This window comes from Chiloscyllium plagiosum, unplaced genomic scaffold (genome assembly GCF_037043375.1).
Source record: "Chiloscyllium plagiosum isolate Xiang-an unplaced genomic scaffold, Cpla_swu_hap1 HiC_scaffold_7, whole genome shotgun sequence".
NCBI classification, from domain to species: Eukaryota; Metazoa; Chordata; class Chondrichthyes; order Orectolobiformes; family Hemiscylliidae; genus Chiloscyllium; species Chiloscyllium plagiosum.
This window is the reverse complement of record NW_028270145.1, coordinates 28,356,503-28,383,172: the sequence shown is the minus strand read 5'-3', so window position 1 is coordinate 28,383,172 and position 26,670 is coordinate 28,356,503. Positions and strand designations below refer to the sequence as shown.

Below are 26,670 nucleotides of genomic sequence, written 5' to 3'. Positions count from 1 at the left end.
GGAGAGTATAGGGAGTTATTCCCAAACATGGGGTTCAGCTGGAAAAATGCGAAAAACAAATGGAACCAAACACAAAGAAGTGAGAATTTATCCACCAGCTTTTAAACTAATAAACGACCCCAAGGCCAATTTCTCTTTGTCACAGTGTCTAACCCACCCTTCCATGCTCCTTAATGCTATGTCCTTTAGGCTGGTGCAACACACCTGGGTGGAATACTATATGATGTGTACACAGCATTGTCAGCCAGAGTTGTAAAGGATGACTGCATGTCCAAACGACATACCACTCCACCTCAGGTGACTCAGTTTTGCCAGCTGGAAATAAAAATAAGCACAAGTAAAAACACAATGGCTGTCCGTTGCCACAGCAACTGCGCAACGAGATAAAAACTAGGTCTCAAAGAAGAGTGAAAAAGCTCTGTTGAAAGTGGTCACTCAAGACGCTGTCTAACAAAGATTTGGTGTTTTTGTCTCAATCCAAAAGATGTCAGCTTCAGGTTGATGTTAGCATTCCCTTCCTCAGAAAGGCTGTGGGTTGTAGAATCTTTAAATATTTTTAAGGCAGAATTATGTGGATTCTTGATGACCAAGGAGATCAAAGATGATTGGGAATATGTGGAGATGTAGAATTGAGACTCAAATCAGAACAGCTATGATTTTATTGAATGGCAGAGCAGGCTCAAACAGCCTAGTCGAGAGTGTGTTGCTGAAAAAGCACAGCAGGTCAAGCAGTATCAGTCTCATTCCTGATTAAGGGCTCTGGCCCGAAACGTCAATTCTCCTGCGCCTCGAATGTGCTTTTCCAGCAACACACTCTCGACTCTAATCTCCAGCATCTGCAAACCTCACTTTCTCCTCAAACAGCCAAGTGGCAGACTCCTTTTCCCCATTTGTGTGACTTAACTGATTCCGCTGTGTTAGTGACTAGCGAGTCATTACAGATTTGTACTTCTGCACAAAATTTAAGCTGATACACCTGTTGTTTTGCACTGCTCTGACCTGACGAATATCTGTCCTACAATCAAAACAAATGATTGACACAGATTATCTGAGCATCAGCAGTTTGTTGAATCTTGTGCGGAATTTTGCTGGCTGCTCCTGTAGTCCAATAGTTAATACAATTCAAAAGTACTGTAATGGCTGTAAAGCATTTTAGGGAAACCCTGAGGTTGTGAAAGGTGCTATATAAACACGTCCTCCTTTCCAATGTGGAAGAATCCATTTTCATGGAACTTCTCAGTTAAAGCTTTGATGTCTCAGTCTAGGCATTCTCTGCGAGAACAGTGGACTGAGAGACACCAGTGACTGGGAGACAAAGAGCTGACTGGCAGGTTTGTATTATTTGACTTTAATCCCCTGAGCAAGAAGGACATCCTTCAGATTCCACAGAGAAAGTGCTTAAAACAGAAAATACCACTGTTACATCAATGGAAGAAATGAACCCCATCGTGAGTGTCAAGGAGAAAGGGCATTCAATGCACTTGTGCCAGGGAGCTTCTCCTTCTGACAGGAATTTTGATTTTCTTTGGGTGGGGAATGTGAACGTGCACTTTGAAAACAGCCTATAGAGGAAAGACAAAGATTTCAAAAAAGTAAATTATATCTTACATGGGAGCCATTTGGCCCAACTAGCCCACACTGTCTTTAGATTCCAATCCTTTCTTGCACCTCCCTTCACCTACTGTCGTCAGTAATAGAATGTGGATGCAGAGAGAGTACCCCATCTGCAATGTGCTGTGAAGATTTTACTTCAAGGGGATCATACTTCTGTCTGCTGTCATTTTGTTCTTGTCCGCTGGGTTATTACAGAAGCATGATTTGCAGCTTCTCCTGAGCATGGATGGTAATGCAGAGCTTGAAAAGGATCCTTCTCTTGCAGAAATGACAGTGGCAAACATATGCACTATTTCTACACTGGGGAGCCTGTAACTGACAGGAGACATACAGCTCTACAACATTTTCACAGACTGTACTTGAAACTGAGAATTGCACAGCCACAATAGCATTGTAAAATTTCAGTCCGTCAGATCAGAAATAAACACTCCAAGTTACTAGATCTAATACATTTGCCTGTATCCCACAGGGTTGCACGTGGTGTTACTAGGTACACGGGCCCCAGTATTTATCTATTGCACTCAGTCTTACTGAGATACAACTATCTTCAACAGTTTGAATTATTGCTAAAAAGTTTTTAAAAGTTCCAAATATTGCTAAAGAAGCATTTGTCTTGGACAAATGCACAGATGCAACTGGAATTCCATCTGAGGCACTGACGCAAGTGAAATTAACCTTGGAATTGTTCAACTGGAATGTGTTTATGACTATTATGATCCTTATTCAATACTGATCATGCTATCACCAGATGCCTACTCCTGAGCTGTTCTGAAGTGACATTGTTATTGAGTGGGTGGAAGAGGACCATCCCACAATGCCTCAGGGATCTCCTTCCTCTCCTCTCTCCACCTTCCCATTCCACCCTGCCCCCAACCAAACCCAGTCACCACTTCACCTCCCATCAGCTCTGGAATTGTTCTGATTCGACTAACACAGATGTTGCAGGATTCCTTTTGATAAAGGTAGAGTTATTTTATCTCAAGCGATCGAAGAAATGTATGCCCTGAGTCTCAGTAGCGCTTGCTCTATTCAGCATTCTATGCCATGCATCACAGTACTTCAATAATGCGGATAAGTATTTTTTTTGGTACCACCATGTCTGAATTGAGTTATACAATTACTTATTTACATAGATCTTGGAAAAAAAAAAGAGAAAAAAAAACCACAAAAGGAAGTCGTTCCTTTGATGTTGTATTCAAAAGCGACGCGCAATGAGAAATGTATTCACTCTCAGGCACTAATTAGTCCTGTTTGTTACATGAATGGGAAGTCTCAGTACCTCACCAACAGGAAGACAGTCTACCTACAGTGAAGAGGGTGCAGAGTGTGCACTCCCTGTCCAGACCATACAGCCCTTTGTCATACTTCCCAGGGTCAGGGTTTGACTAATGCTAAAGAATAGAACATTCAATCAGACTAAAAAACAAGGGAGGGTGAACATGGTAGGTTGGCGTTGGTGTTAGTGTGGATGGATGGGGTGGGGGAGGGGGGGGTGGATAAGAAATTGGGACAAAGCTTTGTTCATTCAAAGCTTCATTTTGAAACACATTGGCTTCAAAAGAAACATGTTTTAACCTTATATCCTTCGCGGTAACATCATGGGAGGGAGAGTTGCCTTTCTCCCATCCATATCCTTTTACAGCATTTCTTAAGGACTCACTGTCAAAGCAGTCTTAAGCAACCACATTAGCTTTTTTGCAGGGGGTTTGCAAAATGAGATGAGGGAGTAACAAGAAGAGACCGAAAATATTATGATGTCCACATATTAAAAGTTCCTCTATTAAGTGAGAGAGAATGATTATGGAGATATATCAGCTTCATCCACATGTACTTTGTAGTTGCAATGAACCGCAACATTTCACATTCCATTCTGTTGAATTGTACTAGATACTTATTGCTTCAGCAAGTATTGTGGCACTTGCACTATATTAAAAGGTCTGCCTCTTGCACAGTTTTACTGGTCACTGGCACTTTCCAAGTACAGCAGTCATACATCACATAATTCCAAACACTGAGACAGGAAGGCCTGCAGGTTTGGTTGACATCCTTATTTAACACCCCAATTCCCATAACAACAGTGCCTGCAGGAACTCCAGGGTGCTTCATGCACCTTGGGTAGCAACATGTGGAAAGTGGTTCCACACTTCTGAAAAATAAACTTGCACATCTGCAGGGACACAGCAGAGGATTGGGACTGACTGGAACGCCCTACAGAGAGTCTGCGTGGATTTAATGGGCCAAATGGCCCTCTATACCGTTGCTTTTGAGGTTGAAGTGTGGGTGCAGTCACTACAGGGCAGACAGTACAAGAATCCTCTGGAAATATGGCATTCTCAAATTGACTTCAGCACGGAATACCAGTGAGGATGAAAGCACATTGGGGAGCACATTCACCACATTGTGAAGATATAGAAATGCAATATTCATTGCAGAATCTCTAGAAGATTTTGCAACTATCACACAAATCCCACAGTGGCATTGTCTCTGGGACCAGGGCAAAGGATATCAGTGAGAGAATGCAGACCATTTTGAGGAGGTAGGTGGTGATGAATGCAGTCAGATATCATGGTCCATATGGGAATTATCATTGGAAGGCAAGGAGTTGAGGTCAGGAACTAGGAACTCTTCAAGGTGGACAGAGGCAAATGGGACTGTGGAATCATAGAACTGGTATGGCGCAGTTTATTGGGTCCATTGTGCTTGCACTGATTCTATAACCTAATGCCAATCTCCTGCCTTTTCCAGAGATCTCTGTGTACTACTGCTATCCAAATAATCACTGAATGCCCTCTTGAATCTGTCAATTGACCCTGCCATCACCACATTTCCTGGCAGTGCATTCGATATCCTGGCTGGGTGAAATAGATTTCATCATAGCACCCTTACTTCTTTTGCGCATCACTTTAAATCTACGTCCTCTGGTTCTCTTTTCTTTCATGAGTGGGAGCAGTTTCTCCTTACTCATACAGTCCAGCTCACCTAGGAGTTGAAAATCTCTATCAAATCTCCTCAGAGCCTTTTCGTCTCCAAGAACAACAATTCCAGCTTCTTCAATCTACCCTCATAACTAACGTTTCCTATTCTGGTAACCATTCTTGTGAATCGCTTCTGCGTGCTTTCCAAAGCATTCACATCTTTTCTATAATAGGGCGACCACAACTGTACACAGCACTCAAGGTGAGGTTTAACAATACCTTAAACAAGTTCCACATCACCTCCTTGCTCTTGTACTTTAAGTCCCTATTAACGAAGCCAAGAACACTGTAGATATTTTCTAATCAACCTGTTCAGAGATGTTATTACAAACCTCTGGAGCTGATGGGCTTGAACCAAGGGCTTCTGGCTGAGAGGTTGGAACAGAACCATTGGTACAGAGCTCACAAAACGGAGAGTACCATATGCTTTATTAACTGCTCACACCACTTCTGACACCTTCAATGATCTGTGCACACTTACACCTAGGTCCTGTACCCCACCGAGACCCGTATCCATTACTTTATATTGTCTTTCAATGTTCTTCTGACTAAAGTGCATCACTCCACTTCTCTGCATGAAAACCTCATGAGGGGCTTATGCCTGAAACATCAATTCTCATGCTCCTCAGATGCTGCCTGGCCTGCTGTGCTTTGCCATTACTACATTCTCGACTCTGATCTCCAGCATCCGAAGTCCTCACTTTCTCCTATTGCTCCCTACAGGCCAAGATTGAAACATGAATATATATCAGGAGTAGTAAACGTTCCAATATCAACGGCTGGGGAAGCCCTGGCAAACTTTTTTCCAGGCCAAAAAAATCTATTGCCTATTGCACTCTGTTTACATTCACTTCGCCAATTTTGCATCCACGTGGTTGCTGACCTTCTTATACCATGACCTATGACTTTCCACACAAGTCTGCGATGTGGCATGTTGTTAAACCTTTCTGAAAATTCACCTACACCACATCAACCTGGTCCAATGTTATGAAAATCTTTTTTCCCTTGGCGGAACAGTCAGTTATGGAGGGCACAGATTTAGAGGGGATGCGAGGAAAAGGAATTTCACCAAGGTAGTGGTGGGAATCTGAAACTCATTGCCTGTAAGGTTTGGAGAGGCAGAAATCCACTAACATTTAAGGACTATTTAGATGTACACCTTGGCACGACAAGTGTACAAGGATATGCGCCAAATACACGAACATTGGATTACATAGTTAGGTGGCAGTTTTTGACTGGCATAGACTCACTGGACCAAAAGGATTTTTTTCTGAGTGGCATACCACCCTGAGTCTAATGACAGGGCATGTGGGAATTACAGATGCAAGGCAGAAAATACAATCAAGAATAAGAAGCATACTATAGTTGCAAGGTGGTACTCTGAAGGTGATATCTTCTTTAAAAAAAAGACCTGCCTTTAAAATGTAGCATCATGAGAGAACTGTTAATAAAATTTAAGCAAAAATACTTTATTTTTGTCACAATAATTGGATAAGGGACTTCTATGTAACTGTTAATCTTGGAGTCGCACTTCAATGCTCCGAAAAGGACCCAAAGGCATTTGAATTGTAGCAATACAGAAAAGCATTAAGAACACGGAATGTCTCATTCACTTCACAATACGGAACTATCAAACCAGAACAAACAGCTAAATACGTTGTTTAGCCAAGGCAGCAAAAGCCCTCAGGTATTGATGTTTGAAAGATACTCGACAACAGCCTCTTACAAATTATTCTGGGAACTGAGCAACATTAGAGTTTAGAGCACTCAAAGTGCTGCAGATATTGGAGACCTAAAATTTTAAAAAGTACTGGAGAACCTCAGCAAGTCATTCAGCATCTCTGGAGAAAAAAGATTTCATGTTTCAAATTCATTGAAACCAATTTCAATAATTTGTCTCAAAACATTTAACACTCTCTCTTCACCACCCCCCCCCCCCCCCCCCAAGTGTTACAGTCTAACTGTTCCCCCAGCCTTGCAACTCCAACCAGAAGGCAATGGTTAAAAGCAGGAAACTTAGTTGTGATGTCCTCCAGAGTAGACTAGTTCACTACCACTTAAGCTCAAGGTCAACTTGTGAATAAGGGCTGAGAGAATAGCTGGCTTCTAAGAGCCTGCATCCCAGCAAAATCAGGAGAGGAAGACAAAAATTAATTGCAGAGAATAATTGGGGAGGAAGTACATTACACTTCCAACAGATTGAGCAAACTCACCAGAGAGAGATGGTCCTTCAGCCTAAAACAAAATGAAAGACTCTACAACTGCTTTGAGTGGGGCAGGAATACAGCGCAAATTCAGTAGAACGTAACTGAGACTGAAAGGCCAAAATTATGAGGCCAGGTTGCACAAGTTTATATCCCCTTGACTGTGGAAGATTGAGGGGTGACCTAAGCAGACCTGCTGCTTTTAGATCAGTATTAAAATTTATAAAAGAAATTGATGGAGTAGAAAGCAAAACTTTTTTTCTCTGCAAGGCAGTGCAGCACAAGGAGGCAAAACCTTAACATTAGGGCAAGGCAATTCAAAGCAGTGATGTGAGGAAGCAGTTCTTAATACAAAAGTAGGGGAAATCTGGAACGCACTCCTCTAAAATACTGGGTCTTGCATCAACTGAAAATTTATTTTTTGTTTTTATTCTGCTATGGGCATTGCCAGCTCAATTAGCATTTATTGCCCATCCCTAGTTATCCTTGAGAAGGGGGTGATGAGCAGAGTTCTTGAACCATGCAGTTCTTCAGACTTACGTACTTCTACAATGCCATTCGGGAGAGAGTTCCAGGAGTTCAAGCTACAGAGACACAGTTCCAAGTCAGCAGGGTATGTGACTTGGAGGGGAGCTGGAACGTGGTGCCCCTCAATGGGTTTGCTACCCTTGCCCTTCCAGATGGGAGGAGTCACATCTTTGAAAGGTGCTGTAGGAGCAGCCTTGGTGAGTTGCTGCTGGTACATCTTGTAGCTGGTACATTTTATTACCCTGTGCATCAGGGGAGTGACTATTGATGGTGGTGGATGGGGTACCGATTGAGTGGGCTCCTTTGTCCTGGATGGCATTGAGCTGCTCCCATCCGGACTTGTGCCTGGTAGCTGACAATGGTGAGAAAGGTGAATTATTCCACCACAGTATCCCAAACCTCTGACTTGCTTTTATAGCCACGGGTCAATGGTAACTCCTGAATGTCAGCAGTGGGGGAATTCAGTGATGGCAATCCCAACATCAATACACCTTTTAGATGTCAGAGGAACAGTTCTCTTTTGGTGGAGATGCACATTGGCTGATACTTGTGTGGTTCAAATGTTCCTTGTCACATTTTAACACAAGCCTGCATGTTGTGCAGGTCATGCTGCAAATGGACAAGGAGAGTTTCAACATCTATGATGTTGCGAATGGTACTTAATATTGTGGAATCTTCTGCAAACATCCTCACTTCTGACTTTATTTGGAGGGAAGGTCAACGATGAAGCGGGTAAAGATAGTTGGGCCTGGGGATATTACCCAAACTGAATTAGGGCTCCAGCAGGGCAGTGGTCGAGTCCCTACCTCGGAGTCAAGTAGCTGCAATTCATGCCGCAATAGCCTGAGACTGAGACGATTGGCCTCAACCAGCCACAATCCTCTTCAAATGTGCTACATATGACAAATTAGTAGAGAGCACACCCCGCCACCTGATTCCCACTAACTTCAGTTTTGCTAAGATTTCTTGATGCCACCTGGAGCATCAGAGGCTGAGGGGTGACCTTATAGAGGTTTACAAAATTATGAGGGGCATGGACAGCGTTAATATACAAGATCTTTTCCCTGGATTGGGGGAGTTCAGAACTAGAAGACATAGGTTTAGGGTGAGAGGGGAAAGATATAAAACAGACCTAAGAGGCAACTTTTTCACACAAAGGGTGGTACGTGTATGGAATGAGCTGGTACAATTGCAACATTTAAAAGGCATCTGGATGGGTATATGAATAGGAAGGGTTTGGAAGGATATGGGCCGGGTGCTGGCAAGTGGGACTAGATTGGATTGGGATAACTGGTCGGCATGGATGGGGTGGACCGAAGGGTCTGTTTCCATGCTGACTCTATGACTTAGTCAATTGCTGCATTGATGTCAAGGCAATCACTCTCCCTTCATCTGTGGAACTAAGCGCTTTTGTCCATTTTTGGACCAAGGCTGTAAGAAGGTTGGGAGCTGAGTAGCCATTGCTAAAAACAAACTTAGCATTTGCGAGGTTTTAATTGTTGAGGTATCATTTGATAGTACTGTAAATGACCCCTTCCATGGACTTTATTTTCTGATGAATAAGAGTTGACAGGACAGTAATTGGCTGTGTTGGATTTGTCCTGTTTTTCATAGGCAGGATAACCTTGGACAATTTTCCACCTCGTTGTGTGGATACCAGTGTTGTTGCCACACAAGAGCAGATGGACTAGTGATGCAACTAGTTTTTTTGGTGCACAAGTCTTCATTACTTATTGCCTTACAATGTCAGCACCCATAATCTTGAAGTGAACAATGGGAGTTGAAGAATGTCATCTGTAATGCTGGGTATCTTGGCAAGAGGCTTAGAAGGATCATCAATATGGCAAATGCTCCAGCCTAGCCTTTTGCAATGATGTGCTAGGCTACCCTATCATTTGAGGGTAAGAATATTTATGTAGCGTCCTCCTCCGGTTAGTTGTTTAATTGCTCACCTTCATTCACAACTGGATGTAAAACTTAGATCTGATCCTTTGATTGTGGGACCACTTTGCTCTGAACACTGTATGCGGCTTCTGCTGTTTGGCATGTAGGTAATTCTGTTCTGTAGCTTCACCATGTTGACACCTCACTTTTAGGCACACCTAGTACAAATCCTGCATGCCCTTCTGCACTCTTCACTGAACCAAGGGTTCGAACCAACCATTCTGAAAAAGTGTCGCAGGACCTGAAAGGTTAACTCTGATTTCTCTCCACAGATGCTGCCAAGCCTGCTCGACTTGTCCAGTATTTTCTGTTTTTGTTTCTGATTTCCAACATTTGCAGTTTTGTTTGGTCCCAAGATTGGTGATAGTAGAGTGGACCAGAGCATGAGATTATGACTGTGGCAGAATACAGTTTCGCTGATGATACTGATGGCTCTCAGCACCTAACAGGTGCCCAATTTTGACGTGCTAGAGACGGTCAGAATCTAATCAGAAATTAGTAAGTTGCTAATGTGACACAAAATGACGTAGGGTTTCCTTAATGTGAATTCTGAACCAAATCTCCACAAGCACTGTGCTGTGGTTACAACTGCCAATAATGTCATTAAAAAAAAAATCAATCTGTAGCAGGTAGATAAGTGAGAATGAGATCAAGTACATTTTTACTTTTTGTCAGTTCCCTCACTGCCTTCTGCAGGCCCAGTATAACAAGTCCGCTCTTTAGGATTTGGTCAGTGGTGGTGCTAAGAGTTAATCAGTGATTAACATTGAATTCCTCACCCAGAGTACATTCTGTGCCATTGTCCTGCTCTGTGCTTCCTCCAAGAGATGCTCTACATGAAGGAGTACTAATGTATCAGCTGAAGGACCAGTGCAAGACATTGGTTAGGCCACTTTTGGAATACTGCATTTAGTTATGGTCTCCCTGCTTTTGGCAGGATGTTGCAAAACTTGAAAGGGCACAGAAAACTTTTACAAGGATGTTGCCAGGGTTGGAGGGTTTGAGCGTAGGAATAGGCTGAGGCTATTTTCTCTGGAGCATCAGAGGCTAAGGGATGACCTTATCGAAGTTTATAAAATCGTGACAGGCATGGGTAAGGTGAATAGGCAAGGTCTTTTCCCCACGGTAGGGGAGTCCAAAACTACAGGGGATAAGTTTAAGGTGAGAGGGGCAAGATCTAAAAGGGCCCTGAGGGGCAACCTTTTCACGTAGAGGATGGTGCATGTATGGAATGAGCTGCCAGACAAAATGATGGAAGCTGGTACAATTACAACATTTAAAAGGCATCTGGATGGGTATATGAATAGGAAGGGCTTACAGGGATATGTGCCAAGTGCTGGCAAATCAGACTAGATTAGTTGAACCGAAGGGTCTGATTCCCTGCTGTACATCTCAATGGCTGACTCTAGATAGTAATCAGCAAGTTTGCTTACTTAGGTTTTACCTAACACCATGAAACATCTTCTGGAGACAATTTCAAAGGCTCCCAAGGCAACTGCTACCCAACACTGCGCTGCTACCTCTGATTTGGAGATGCCGGTGTTGGACTGGGGTGGACAAAGTTAAAAGCCACACAACACCAGGTTATAGTCAAACAGGTTTATTTGGCAGCACTAGCTTTCCGAGCTCCTTCATCAGGTGGTTGTGGAGGCCACAATTGTAAGACACAGAATTCATAGCAAAAAAGCCTACAATGTGATGTAACTGAAATTATACATTGAAAAATACCTTGATTGTTTGTGGAGTCTTTCATCTGTTCGAATACCATGATAGTTTCACTTCTTTCATGTGTAAATCACAAAACATTTTCTAAAAAAGTTTCTCAGGTTAACTGTTACAGTATAATTTCAGTTACATCACACTGCAAACTTTTGCTATAAATTCTGTGTCTTACAATGGTGTCCTCCACAATCACCAGAAGGAGCGGCGCTCCGAAAGCTAGTGCTTCCAATTAAACCTGTTGGACTATAACCTGGTGTTGTGAGATTTTTAACATTGCTACCTCTGATAACTGAACTGAGGTTGATCTATTCTTTTTACATAGGAAATAAAAAGTAGGCTATTCAGCCCCTCAAAATTGCTGTGGCATTTAACTTGATCATGGCAGAATGCCTATATCAACAGTATTTTCCTGCACCAGTGCCATATTCCATTGCATCTTTAATATGTAGCGAAGTGTACACAGGGAATTCAAGGGCTACAGAACCAAGATGGGTAAATGGAGTTAGGCAGCGGATCAGTGATTGTCTTATTAAATGATGGAACAGGTTCAAAGAACAAATGGTCATCCATTTCTATGAGTTACTTAAAACACTCAGCATAAAGTTAGTTAAAAGTAGCTCAGCAGCTTTAATCAGACCAGCCTGCCCAGTTCAGTAAACACAGATGTTACCTTAATGTGTATGCTGCTTGCAACCCCTCGATTCTCCTCCTCAGGTTCTGACAGCCCAATTCAACAGCTACATACACAAAATAAAAGCAACAAAACACACCAGCCCACATCCTGCCACTCTACATTTGTAATAGCATTTAAGCGTCAATCAATTAGCTGCCAGGGACAGGGCCCACACATCTTGTATTACAATTTAAATCACTTTTACTAAATAAATAACACAGGCCCTGAGGTGCAGTGGCTGGGATTATATGTATTTAGAAAAACAAAAGCTTTGCCATCCATTGGCCTGGTCGGACCTTGCAGAGCAAGACAGGGTTATTACTGTAGCTTTAATGGTCTTTCTGGCACTTTCTTTTAATTTCCACACTGTCGCTGCCACTTTCTGGCCTCAATTTGTCAAGCTGAACAATGCAGGATTTGTTTGGTCAGTAAGGTCTCAATTAGACATGGCTTTTGGCGCATTATTCGCTATTCAGGCAAGGACAATGGGAGTAATTACGGGAATCTGTGCCGAGGGACTGAGGAATTTGCTGTTAAAAGAAAACTTGTTTTTTTTCCCCCCCTCCCCCTTTTCTCCCCACCCTAAAAAACAGTCCCACACAATGTAACTGTGGCTGCCTCCTCACTTAATCCATTGACAAAAGCAACAGGGCTGTTCTTGTCAATTGCTGAGAGTTCAAGTGATAAATAGGCACGGGGTGTGCTGGGTGTATTCAGGTGATGACCTTGGGTCACCAGAGCTACGGTTACCTGACCACGTCCTGTCAGGTGTGTACGAAAGCACAGAATATGTAAGCGACGCAAAAGGAAAATTAAATAGCAGGCAAAAAGTCTCAGCTCTCATGAGCTTAAAGCTTCGGTGATATGATTTATAACCAGCCAGTCAATCAAAGTTCTTTGGTATGAGGTACAACTAACTGCACAAACTTGGTGCAGCTGACAGGCCCTGCATTAGTTAGTATCAAAGCGACAGTAAATAACATAATTCCAATTTCACAATCAGCAAGGGGAGATTTCATTCCAAGGTCCATTCTGCTGATTAGTTTTTTTTTTGGTTGTGTTTTATGCTCTGCAGTATTAAGGTTAATGCTGAGTAGGAGGAGCACTTTTGTTTCCTTCTACTTACATGCTCTTTCTACTGAGGTACCCAGACTCACTGTGGGATACGAGCAATTGTTGGAACTCTTGTTTTTAGTCAGAAGGCTATCCCCCTCTGCACATTCGGTGGTGCCACTTTTCTCGAATTGTTAAGGCCACTTCAGCTGGATTTTAAAAAGTTCCCACAGCATTACTGCAAAGAAAATTAAAGGAATACGCCCTGATGCCCTGGTCAATATTCATTCGCCGAAAGCTAAATGGATTTGATTGGTTATATTCCTATTTGTGGAGAATGCGGTGCACAATTTGGCATTACCTGCACTACACAGTGTGCACAGTTGAAATGTACTTCATTGGTTGCAAGATGCATTATTAGTCCGCAGATTGTAATAGATGTGATGTCAATGCAAAAATGTGCTCTCTCTGAAAAAATAACAGGAGGCAAGGCAGAATAGGAAGTAGCACTTATAAAGCTATTCAAAATGCAAAAGATTCCTCAGTCTGAAGATGCCCCATTCATTGTCCTGTTGACAAGGATATTCAATTTAGGAATAACATGTGCAGGATTCCCTCTGGTCTGTACCAATATGGAACTTTAAGCTCTGCCTCCCTAGAGCAGCCCCTGCTGTATCAGACTGGTATTGCTAACATAGACACCATTCATCCTCTGGGTTGAGTGGAATTATAAACTGGAGTTGTGGGTAGATCAGGCAGTAGCTCTGTAATCACTTGGAACTGCACAACCTTAGTTCACATAGGATCCTCACAATATTGACTTGCAATCTGTGCTAGGCTTGCATAATTGTCCCAAATATGAAACACAAGTATTCAATTGAGATGCACTAATTTTCACCTCACCAATTAAACTGATTTTAATCATCTTTGGTATTATAACTCCACAAAATACCAGGAGGAGCCCACAATAAGAGCCAGACTGCCCCATCACACCATCCCTCCACTCCAGAATAGAGGTTGACAGCCCCACTCAGGATGGACCTATGTGGAGTTAGGACTCTCAGGGAATGCCTATAACAGGAATCAGGACCCCCAGGGAGACCCTACAATGGGATCAGGGCTGCAATGAGAGTTCACAATAGGGTTCTGACCACCCAGAACAAATTAACACAATTCAATAAATTATAGCCTAAAAATAGCCAAATTCATATCATTGAATTTAATCTTGATATTATTATTGAATTAAGTGTGGATATTTGAGATCACACTGCTTCAACTTCACTCACTTCTCCAGAAGATCCTCGACTGAAGCGATAAATGAACTGAAGTTTACTCTAACATTAAAACATACCCCAGTGACACAACCCCAGGAGGCATGTGAAATATTTGGCCAGGAAATGAAATGAATACAAATTTTGAGAAAGTTATTATGTAAGATTAACTTAAAGCAACTTCACTGAATCATTAACATTGGAATTTGTTGCAACTGTTGATGAATGTGATGTTTGAAGTTACTAGGGTCATTCGGTTCTTAGTAACCTTTTCTTACGAAAGCCAGAAACAAACAGGACACAGGAGATGGCAATGACGGACTTGAGAGGCTATGTTTCAACTGAAACAGACATCTAGACTATCCTAAATTCTACACTGTCAGGACAGATTACCTGAAGGTGCTGGGACCGTAGCATCCGTCAAAATTTGGGAGAAGTGTATTGCCAAGGGGAGGCAGAAACCAGACAGTTGGAGAGACCATTGCTCCCTCTCCGTTGCAGGTAAGGTGTGAAGTACTCTTGCCGCTGCTGTATATGGTACAGGTCTGGTCCATTCTCTCAGCCTGCAGCACAACAGCAACCGAAGCCATTTTCTTTTTAATGTGGAGGTCAAAGATGGGCTGTTTCTGCAAGATACCATGTACCCCAGATTTTGGTGGGGAGATGGGGGTGGAATTTAACACTGATCTCATCCTGATGGCCATTTTTGTGTATGGCAACATCAACCTGTGCAGAGAGCCTCAGTACACAAATACTAAATGTCACTGTGTACTGAGGCTCTCCTTGTCCCCAGTTTCGCGAAGGAGGTGTCTGCCCTCATTGCCGCTGAACACTCCAAATAGTTGGACTGTTCTATATCACCTATGCCTCATAGAAACACTTGCAAAGAAAAACACCCTTGATCCATCGGAGTCAAAAACAACTGTTCACTCCTCTCCAGCACAAAAATAAGGTGGTCTGATTATGGCTAACATCGAAAATAGTACAAGATCCAAAGAAGGGGCCTGCAATTTGGCAAGGAAAAGCAACAGGCCTGTGGGTTGGGAGTTGTTCAGCAAAGGAGGACGAAGGGCTTTAGTAAGAAATACAAGAGCAAGATTGCAGGGAATGTGCAAACTGGTTGTAAAGCTTCACTACGTACAAAAAGAGAAAAAAAATTAGTATCAACAAATTCAAGTCCCTTACAGTCAGAAACAGGGCAAGTTTAAATGAGAAGACAGACCAATTAAAAGCATATTCTATGTTCATAAAGGAGGACGCACATAACCCCACAACTTAAATAAAAGATAGACAGAAAACTGGGAATCGTAGGCATTTAGCTTAATTTCGGACATCGATAAATGCTAGAGTACATTATAAAAAATTAATACCAGAGCACTTGGGAAACAGTGACAGGATTGGACTGAGTCAACATGGATTAGCAAAAGGGAAATCAGGCTTAACAAATCTGAAATAACTCCACAGAGACCAGTATCCCATCACCAAGTCATCCTTTATTTACATGTGCATAGTACTTGACACTAGTCTGGCTCCCTCAGAGCCAGCTCCCACATTCTTGTTTATTTCTATCAGCCAGGGCTCCCTGACTGGACCAGATTAACAGACCCAATCAGGGAACTCATGTTCTGAGTCCAACTGGCAAACCTCATTACTATCACTACATCCCTCCATCTCCCCCCCCCAGATTTTCCCTATCTGGATAAAGTTTACCATTACCGAGCAGATTTATGAGGATGAGGATTTATGATTTTCCTGCTCCTCGGATGCTGCCTAACCTGCTGTGCTTTACCAGCACCACTCTAACCTTGACTCTGATCTCCAGCATCTGCAGTCCTCACTTTCACCCAGATTTAGGAGGATGATTTGCAGACTGGAAAACTTTAGCTAGGAGGAAAAATTGGTTAGGCGAGGGCTGTTTTCTTAATAATAAAAAAAAGAGTTGCGGCAGGGAAGACTTAATAGAAGTGAGAAAAACTCCAAAAGATCTGCATACAATCGATAGGATGGTCATAATTCCCTTAGTTGAGGGAGCCATAACTGGTGCACAGATTTAGAAAAGGCAAACAGAGGTTGAGAAGGGATTCAAGGGGAAATTCCTTCACTCAGCGACGGAATCAGAAACTCATTGTCTTTAAGAATGGTAAAGTCAGGAACTTTCATAGATTCAGAAAGTCCCTGGGATATGCACTGAAAACTCTGTTTTGCAAGGTCACAGATTAAGAATTGCAAATTGGAATTAGGGACAAATGTGGACATGATAGGATAAATGACATGTAAATTCTTGCAATCTCTTAATTCAGATGAGTAACTTTTCAGATATTTCACGTAAATATTTCTAATTATTTAGTCTGGTCACATTAGAAAATTTAGTGCAAGCAAGTCAATCTGTGGTCATGCTGTTGGTATATCAATACACCTGCCAGCACCTGTAAGGCACGTGATCACATCCATATGCAAATGTAATCCTGCCCATGTATATGGCTGTATCCAGCAATCTGCATTGAGCAACTCTTTTCAGTACACTCTGCAGTGCCTTCGTGCCCTTCCTAAACAATGGTGCTGAGAAAGTTCCACAATATTCTGGCTGAGCTTGGAGTGATGTTAATAAAGTTTCATCATATCTTTGCTTTTAGGCTCTAAGGCCTTATTGGTAAAACCGCTCAGGAAGGATATACCGAGCTTGGATTGGGTTCAGTCCAGATCACCAGAATGATACAGGGGCTAAGGGAGTTAGATTATCAGAAGAGGTTTCTGACGGACGGACGGAAGGAAAGAAAGAAAGAAAAAGGCTTTCCCTGCGGATTGAGCTCCTATCACTTTTCGTTTTAAGTTAGTAAAAGGATGTAAACATTCACCTGCACACCTGAAGCTCTGAGCTGTGAGCCCCTTCTCCACCGCAATCACCGTCAGGAGGCTGAGAAAGCTGCTGGTCACAGAGTAGCGCTTATTCCTCTTTGTGCCCACACCGCTGGAGTCTGTGCCTTTTGTCTTCTGATCACTGGCTGAGAAGCACTCGGAGGTATCAGCCACCTGCTTGGAGTTGACCACAGCTTTGATCGCCTCCAACCACTCCTGAGTCTCTTGTTGGCTGTCGGCCATGAGAACGAGAACCTCTTCAGGAAAATACATCTTGAAGCGAAGTGCAGACGCCACCGTTGCCTCAAACTGAACGTCAACACTTCGGTTAATCCTGTAAGATGCCAAAGGTTCCTCTTGTAGGTTATTAGTTCGAAAGTACTTGAGTTGACTTTGGCTAAGGACAAAAGTGTAAGAGTTCCACTTGTTCTGAGGCATCAGCATGTGAAGCACCCCAATCCGTAGGGTACCTTTTGTGCGCAATTGGACAACAGTAGGCTGGATGGTTTTTACTTGATTAGTCCCAGGATGCCAGTCTGTTGGTGGTGGGGTCCTGTTTGGCAGGTTCAAGGGTTGCGGCAGGCTTAGGGAGAGTGTTTGTGCTAGGAGGTCCTGCCTCCAGTCTTCAGCCTCCTGCTGGGAACGTGCTTGCAATTGCATCTGAGCGCCATTGGAGAAGAGAACCTCCAGGACACGGTCACCATGGTTGTTCGACATGGTAATACTTTGGCAGTGGCTCAGGTAGTACACGTTACAGAGGTGGCAGTCATCTCCAGTCCCCACGCTGTACAGACACAGCTCACGGGGACAAAGCTCAACATAACACTCCTTCCACGGGCTGGCATTATCTTGCCTTCTGGCCAGGCTTCCCTTCTTTATGACATCTCGACCCAGCAGCAGAGGATCTGCAGGATGGGACAGAGAAAGATTTGTACCTTGATCACCCATGTCTTTGTCAATTCCAGATTCAAACTATTTTAATGCATGAGTCAGTCTTCCCATCTTCCACCCATGCAAACCTGGAACTTACCCAAAACATTTACTGTTCATATTCTAACTTGCACAAAGTTCCATTCACCTATCACCCATCCTCATTGATCTACACTGGCTCCCAGTGTGGTCTCGTCTTGAATTCAATATTTCCACTCCTGTTTTTAAAATCCCCTTGTAGCTTCACCCCTGTAAACAGACCCACAACTTTCAGCAATCTGTGCACTTGTTGAGCTTCTGACATCCTATGTATTCCCATTATACATCGGCTCATGACTCATTATCATATTGTTGGGCTGCATGAGCCACACATTCTGGAAATCCCTCCCTAAACTCTTCTTTTTAAAATAAATCACTCCCTAAAACCTACCTTTGGCTAACATAAGATAATCTAATGTCTTTTTCTGCAACTGCAGATCAAAGTATGACGGAGTACCTCATGGACCTTTTAATATATCTTAAAGGTTCTTCATATATTCTGGACACTAAAAAAAATACCAAATTTGATGTAGTTTTCAAAAATTGCACTGACTACTGAGTTATTGGATATCAATAGTGTTTTTTTCAGAAGTATATCTTATATCCATGAAATTGAGGAAAATCTTCATGCAGTTCACAACAGCAGTTTTTGTCATTGCATTACTCTACATTTAGCACTTAATTGCTAAACTTGCACTTTCTGGACTTGATTGTAACATTTTCATTCCTTCTGTAACTATGGTCCTTCAAGAAATGTTCATCAACCATCAAACTAAAGTGTAGTTTTATATAGCAAGTTACTGATCCCAGGCAACTAAGTCAAAATTGTTCTAAACTTATTTACTTTAAGACAAAAATGTCAATCGAGTGAGAAAAGACAACTTTCCCCAAATTTGAGCATAATTCAAGCTCATGTCTGAGAGTCAAAAGATCAAAACTCACCAATTTAATTTAATTTTCACACTACTCTCTCCTCCCCACCCCCCCCCCACCCCCCTCACCTGCTCCAACACCTGAAAGATATGATTTTCTTCCTATTTTGTTTGCTCCTCTCCTGACAATGGTGAGACTCCGTTAGTAGCTCCCTCAGAGCCAAAAGGCTATGGGTTCAATTCTTAATCCAGACACTGGAGCAGAAAATATGAGCTAACACTTGTCAGAAGTGTCATCTTTCAGATGAAATCTGAAAGTAAGTCCTTAATTTTCCTCTTCAGGAGGACGCAAGACACTCCACAAAATTCTGAAGAGCAAGGGAGATTCCCAGTGTCTTGTAACATTCATCTTGCAGCATACAGCATTTACTATCAGACTACCTGGTCCATTTTCTCATTGCTATTCTTGGACTGGCAAATTGCATTTCAGCAGTTAAACAGTGACCACACTTGAAAAGGTTTTTGGGATTTCTTTTAAAAAAAAAGAGGTTTGATCGGTAGACTGGAAGATGTTTTCACCTTTGGCAGATCCGATACAAACATGCAGTTTTGTTAGTAAGAGGTAGTTCTAATAATTTTTTTTCATCAAAAGGAACTTGCAACTATATGGAGTAGTTGAAGCGAACAATGAGGGACAAAGGGCACATAGTTAAGGTTAGAAGATATAGATGTGAATCAGTCTCATGTTGCATATAAGTGCTAGCAAAGACTTAGCCTATTCCTATGCTGTTCTTTTTATGATTGGGAGATGCCGGTGTTGGACTGGGGTGGACAAAGTTAAAAATCACAACACCAGGTTATAGTCCAACAGGTTTAATTGGAAACACACTAGCTTTCGGAGCATCGCTCCTTCATCCTCCACAACCACCTGAAGAAGGAGCAGCGCTCCGAAAGCTAGTGTGCTTCCAATTAAACCTGTTGGACTATAACCTGGTGTTGTGTGATTTTTAACTTTGTTCTTTTCATATACATATGCAATTGTGAGATTGTGAAAGTCACTGTATAAATGCAAACTTTTTTTTGAGTGCTGACTTGGATCAGTCTGCTTTCGGTACTTTGCCTAGTAATCATTCTTCACAGTCAGGACAGTGAGTGTTGGCTTTGCCAGTAGGGTGTTTCTCATTTACAGACAAGAGTACCAGAAGCCTTGAGTTCTGTGAACATGCTGTGTGATTCTTTTCTCATCTGTATTGTTCAGTTCGCTACAGTGTTCTTACAACAAGGTTGCCCAACCAGCAGTAGGTTAATGAGTAGTGATTGTTTAACAGATTAGCAAACCTGAAAATGGAAACGGGTGAAGGATTGACAGTGACAGGCAAGGCACCGACAAACCACAACCCACAGTAATTCCCTTCTTACCAAGAAAAGAGTCAGTGCAGTTGGGATGGGCGATACCAGCCAGCGAGATGGCAAGACATTACTCAAGTGTTTGATTAAAGCGGAGCAGTTCAAAATGACAGCTCACTACCATCTTCTCAACAGTAATTCGGGATGAACAATAAATGCCAGCCTTGACAGCAACACTCAAATCCCATTAATGACCTTAAAAAAAAAGTTGCAATCAAACATTGCTCAATATCCAGCCACGGTGCAAGGAACAGCCACCAGGATTGGAAAAGTCCAGCAGGAGCTATTCCTTCAGAATTCAGTGGTGCTATCCCTTTCAGAGCTTGGGCTGAGATTAGGCTAATTGGACACTGAGCAGAGGAACTTCTATATCCTAGTTTCAGCACCATACTGGGTAGTGCTTCCATCTTCAAGGCATCTCTCAAGTTTGATAACACGTCAGTTTTCAAAAGATATATGAGATATAATGTCACCTGGATGTATTTGCGGAGTCAGAATACAGCTTTTAAAAAAAAAAACCCATTAGAATTCTGCAAGAAGAATTGGTTTTGGAACAAAAAATGGCATGTACGATTGGTTTGATGTTGGAATCCTTCATGTCACAATTCTTTCACAAATCCTTCAATGTGTTAGCATTGAAACGTGAAAGCTAAACAAGCAGTGAAGCATGCCTGCAAACCTAATGCTGCTAACGTAAAATAGAAACAGAAAAGGTCAGAAAAAGCTTAACAGGTTAAACGGTATCTGGGAAGAGAGCCATTTGAAAATCATAGCTCTGATTGAAGGTTACACATCTGAAACTCTCTATTCAGATGCTGCCTAACCTGCAGAGCTTTTCCTACAGCTTCTATTTTTGCTTTATATTTCCAGCACCTAAGTTCTGCTGCTATTTTATACGTGGATTGGGGTGGGGGGGGTCCCAGTGTGTGTGTGCGTGCGTGTGCACCCATGTCTTTAGCAGCTGACCTACACTGGCTGCTTAAAACCTGCACTGTTCATCAATTTCAGTCACTGATCCCAATATATCTTCACATGGCTCCGTATATTTAAAAAAAAACTCAGATGAAGTAGCCTCAAAATGTTTACCGCGTTAAAAGATGCTATAGAATGACAAGCTACTTTTGCCTCAGAAGTTAACTTCCCATTTTTTGCAACGATTTAATTTAAAAAAAAAATGAAGACACTAAGGCTTTGCAATTAGCAAAACCAAAACCAAAACCATACTCTTTGCCAGAGGAAGATCTGCACCACCTGCTGTCGGGCAAGAAAAAGCCTCATTCAGGCCTGGGATTTTTCTACTTCCATAAAATGCTATTTTTATTTTCTCTCCACTCCTGTCACTTATGGGGAACAAAAGCTAGAAAAAGAGCGCTTCTCAATTAAAGTGGTACAGACCGCATTAGGATTAGGGAGGATGTATTCAGTCGTGCTGGTTCACCAACGAGGCAGACAAGATTAGATTCCCTACAGTGTGGAAACAGGCCCTGTAGCCCAGCAAGTCCACACTGACCCTCCAAAGAGTAACTCACCCAGACCCATTCCCCTACTCTATAATTTACTCTGACTAATGCACCTAACATTATGGGCAATTTAGCATGCTAATTCACCTGACCTGCACTCTTTAGATTGTGGGAGGAAACCAGAGCACCTGGAGGAAACCCACGCGGACACAGGGAGAATGTGCAAACTCCACACAGATAGTCACCCAAGGCGGGAATTGAACCCAGGTCCCTGGTGCTGTGAGGCAGCAGTGCTAACCACTAAGCCACCATGCTGCCCGAACCTCAAGACCCCATCTCTTTCCATCACTTTTTCCCCCCAACTACATGACATTAAAAGAACAAAAATTTGAAAATGAAATGGAAAGCCAGCGAACAAGATACGAGAGACAAAACTGTAGCAGAAAAAGACCGGTCCTATCATAACGACTACTATAATGATTCATGATGGCAGAAGCATTAAGCCCACATTTCCCTCCCACCTCTCCCAGAACCGCACAGCCAGGTATTTTCCTGGGGAGAAAATAAAAGAGAAAAGCAACCCAGGGCCAATCAAATATACTCTAGAAAATTCCTTTACAATCCAGTCAAGACAACTGAAATCAGTCCAAGAGATCATGTGTACCACTGTAAACATTGAATTGGCCCCATTCGATAATAGCATTAGATCATAGCTTAACAATTCCACATTGAAACCTTTGGTTTATATTCTCTGGTTGGATAAGGAAGAGATATAGCAGAAAAATGGGTAGTTAGAATTAAGATGCTGATCCCATATGTGCTTTTGGATGCAAAGTGTGTACCTTTGCCAATAAGATCAATATCAGATGTCAAAGGGACTAGGAAAAACATTTAATGATCATAGGGAACAGGGTGATGTCCCTTCAAACTTCAGCAACAAATTTATAAAGCTCTTCGAGCATATTGAAACATTTTAAGGCACTTCCCAGGAACATTACAAAACAGAGTATGACATCATGCCACATGATGAGATTTTCGAATCAGGTGACCAAAAATTTGGTAAGACTTGTGATTTAACAAGTGTCTTAAATGAGGCAAGTTAGATATACATGAGGAAAGGTGTAGAAGGGAATTTCAAAACCTGGGTCTCATGAATCTTAAGGTCTTGTTACCAGTAGTGGACCAGAGAATCCATACAGTGAAGACAGGGGCCAGATAGGATATTTTCTTTAGTTATTCATGGGATGTTAGCGTTGCTGGCACTTACTGTCCGTCTCTAATTGTCTAGGGGACAGTCAAGAGTCAACCACATTGCTTTAGGCCTGGAGTCATATTCAGATTATCCTAGTTAAGGATAATATAGAAGGGCAACAGTAACCAGATGACTTTTTATGATAGAGTTCAGAATTAGAAAAGCACAAATAGGATCATAATTAGGTTGGCCTTTTATTCACAAAACTTTTATTGAATTCAAAATGTGAAGTCCTGTAACCAGGCCATTAGCCTAGAGTTCTGAATTACAAGTCTAATAACATTACCACTACCACATCACCCCACACAAAACTGCAAATGCACAAGAGATCAGTATTAGTGGAGTCGCAGGTAGATAGGATAGTGAAGGCGGCGTTTGGTATTCTTTCCTTTATTGATCAGAGTATTGAGTACAGGAGTTGGGAGGTCATGTTGCGGCTGTACAGGACATTGGTTAGGCAACTGTTGGAATACTGCGTGCAATTCTGGTCTCCTTCCTATTGGAAAGATGTTGTGAAACTTGAAAGGGTTCAGAAAAGATTTACAAGGATGTTGCCAGGGTTGGAGGATTTGAGAGTAGGGAGAGGCTGAACAGGCTGGGGCTGTTTTCCCTGGAGCGTCGGAGGCTGAGGGGTGACCTTATAGAGGTTTACAAAATTATGAGGGACATGGATAGGATAAATAGACAAAGTCTTTTCCCTGGGGTCGGGGAGTCCAGAACTAGAGGGCATAGGTTTAGGGTGAGAGGGGAAAGATATAGAAGAGACCTAAGGGGCAACTTTTTCACGCAGAGGGTGGTACGTGTATGGAATGAGCTGCCAGAGAAAGTGGTGGAGGCTGGTACAATTGCAACATTTAAGAGGCATTTGGATAGGAAGGGTTTGGAGGGATGTGGGCCGGATGCTGGCAGGTGGGACTAGATTGGGTTGGGATATCTGGTTGGCATGGACGGGTTGGACCAAAGGGTCTATTTCCATGCTGTACATCTCTATGACTCTATGATTCTATTAGGGTTCAGCCAAGTAAACAACACCACTTCAAGAAAGATTATCCTCAGATCAATGCCTGCTGTATCCAGAAAGGAACCATGAGTTCCTCAACTCCCTCAATTGGACAACACCGTCCAAGCTTAAAAATGTGTTGCTGGAAAAGTGCAGCAGGTCAGGCAGCATCAAAGGAACAAGAGAATCGACATTTCGGGCATAAGCCCTTCTTCAGGCCTGAGTAATGTCAAGAGTAGGAACATCTGCACAACACCATACATAACTCTACAGTCACTGTGCAAGGACAATAAATCAGGTGGATGCTGATTGGGCTGAGGCTTATTTGCTAGAAATACACCCAATCAACTGGAGAGGCCTCATGAACTACAAGCAAGTTGTTAGCAAAAAAGGATTCTTGATGCTTTGAGCTGACGGGTCTCAGTCAAAGGTTCAACATTGGCCAAGACTACTTGCTGTCACAGAGTTTCAACCAAAAGTTCAACCAGAGTTTCAACTCCTTAAAGAGAAAGGCAGAGATCCTTGATCACTACCGAACCGAGCAAGCAGTTGGAAAGGAGGTTGGAGTAACACCTCAAACTCTATGCAAATGAGAACATTCTTAGTGCTGTTTCAGACTTTCCTAGCCTGAGGGCAGCTGGACAATGAACCCACTGCATTAAAACTCAAACACTGCCATTTCCCTACATGCTAGGGAGAGAGGGCATCCATGTGAAGTTATCAAAGTAGAAACCAACATTATTGAAGCATCTCTACAACCTCGACTCTGTTGCAAGGAAATTTAAAGCCCCAAGATGTGCGTGATGCAAATAAAGTTGCCTTGCTCAGACACAAAGGGGACCATATTGATTGCAGTAATTGCCAAGGCATCTCCTTATTAAGGACCATAGGGAAGTTTTCTTTTTATGTTGGGTCTAACCATTGGCAACATACACCTTATTTATTTATTTTTTAAAAACCACTACTCATATGTGAAGTTGTGCATTTACTGCATCTTTCTGTCCAGTACAAGGCAGCCTTGATGAAATGTATTACTTGCTACAGAACTGTATTTTTGTGTGTTTTGCACACAATTGTTTCAATATAGTATTGCTCCACTTACAACTTTTCATTTGTGCATAGATCATGGATTTCAATTTGAGAAATTTTAAATGACCTTAAATCTCCTTTCTCTTTTAAATCAAAAGAAGCCTTTTTACTGAGAATGAATTGGTGAACTGTGTGAGATCTCCAAGTTTGACCATGTGACTGCACAGCATGGTTGAGGCAGCTTAACGATACACTACACCTTCCCTAAGGGCATTAAGACATTCGAGGAAACTTGGAATTCTGCGCTATATTAAGTGTATGTTTCCTGGTTACTCTCACATCTAAAGAGGGCAATGTATCTTGGAATCAGGTCATCATTGCTTAACGTCATGAGTCACAACTGGCAAGTTGTTAAATAAATTACGGAGGGGAGTGTAATAATTGGTCTGTTCTTTCACGATTTCTTTTACTGTCAAATGGTAAAACCCTTTTGTTTATGTTTTAGCTAATTCACAACAGATGATCCTCATACATCTGTTTCTGCTGGACCAAACTAGACAGTGTCTTTGTGATTCAAGAGAACAGTTGACCTACAACTACCTCAACTGCCTTTTCTGTACAAGGAAGAAAATGGGAACCCTGGAGAAATCATTTCACCAGAGATTCACCTAAAGGACTTATTGGAGTCTTTGATTTTAAGCAGTCAATCCAGAATCTCTCTCTTTTTGGTTTGTGCTGACCTATTTTCACTTTTGCACATAGTTTTACCTGCAAATAAATCTGGAGTAGTAGTTTAGTCTTGAAAATAAACCCTGAAACCTTTGTGACTTCAGAACTAACAGACGAAACAACTGCCATTAGTTTTTCATTTTGGAAGTTATATAAGAATTACCATGAGCATTGACCATTCTACACTGCTTTCACAGACTCCATCAAGGCCTTCGAGATCATCAGTAAAGGTGGATGCTTCAAATTTCTGTTGAAATTACACAGCTTTTCTGGACGCCATTTTATTCTACCATAAGACTATTCACAGCTTTGCCTTTCTCAATGTTGCAATGTCAGAATCTTTCAAGATCAGCAAAGTAAAAGCAGAGCCAAATCCTGGCATCAACTCAATTGAAGTTTTTAAAAATCAAGATTGATTTTGAGAAAAGGGAAAAAATTGCATTTGTACAGTGCCTTTCATGATCTCAGGATGTTCCAAAGGGTTCTAAAGCGAATTAAGTACTTTTGAGATAATGTAGGAGGCACAGCAACCAATGCAACTGAATGAGGTCCCATAAACAGAAATGGCCAGATCATCCCATTTTGACTGAAGGATAAATACCCTTCAGGGGCAGTGGAGAGGACCCTTTTACACCTCTTCGAAATAGTGCAGTTGTAAAATTCTTTTACAACTGCAGAGCCAGATGCGGCCTCGATACTGTATCGCAACAAAAAGTCAATTCCTTGAACAGTGCAGTACTCTCCAGTATTGCTCTAGAGCGTCAGACTGTCAAAGCCTTAGGAGACTTGAAGCTATAACCTCCTGACTCTGGGATGGGAGTCCTATTGCTGAGCCACAGCTGGCACCTAAGGGAAACAGTATTTGACTTGGTTTTGCAGACAGCATCAAAGGGGTTCACCTGTTATATTTCTAATTTCCCAAACCTCATCATTTTAATATTTCACTTTTATCTAAAATCAATGATCCACTTGTCCTTCTGGGATTCAATATCAAACTCCTATGATATCCAATACTACCTTCTTTTGGAACGTTTTCGCTAGTTCTAAACAATTCCTTCTATTATTATTCTATACCATGATAAAATAGTTCATTCCCTTTTCTCTTGAAGGTA

The 26,670-nt window shown here is 42.1% G+C and overlaps 1 protein-coding gene across 7 annotated transcripts in view; it reads right to left on the bottom strand.

Moving 5' to 3' along the window:
• plekhm3 (pleckstrin homology domain containing M3) overlaps positions 1-26,670 on the bottom strand; it is a 111,153-nt gene that overhangs the window by 72,136 nt on the left and 12,347 nt on the right. For all 7 annotated transcript variants that reach the window (XR_015757621.1, XR_015757620.1, XM_087988871.1 and 4 more), the window contains one exon: positions 16,840-17,745. Coding sequence is in view for 5 of the 7 variants with exons in the window: in XM_087988871.1 (XP_087844997.1) it covers positions 16,840-17,745 (906 nt within the window). In the remaining 2 variants the exon portion in view is untranslated. The remainder of the gene's footprint in view (positions 1-16,839; positions 17,746-26,670) is intronic.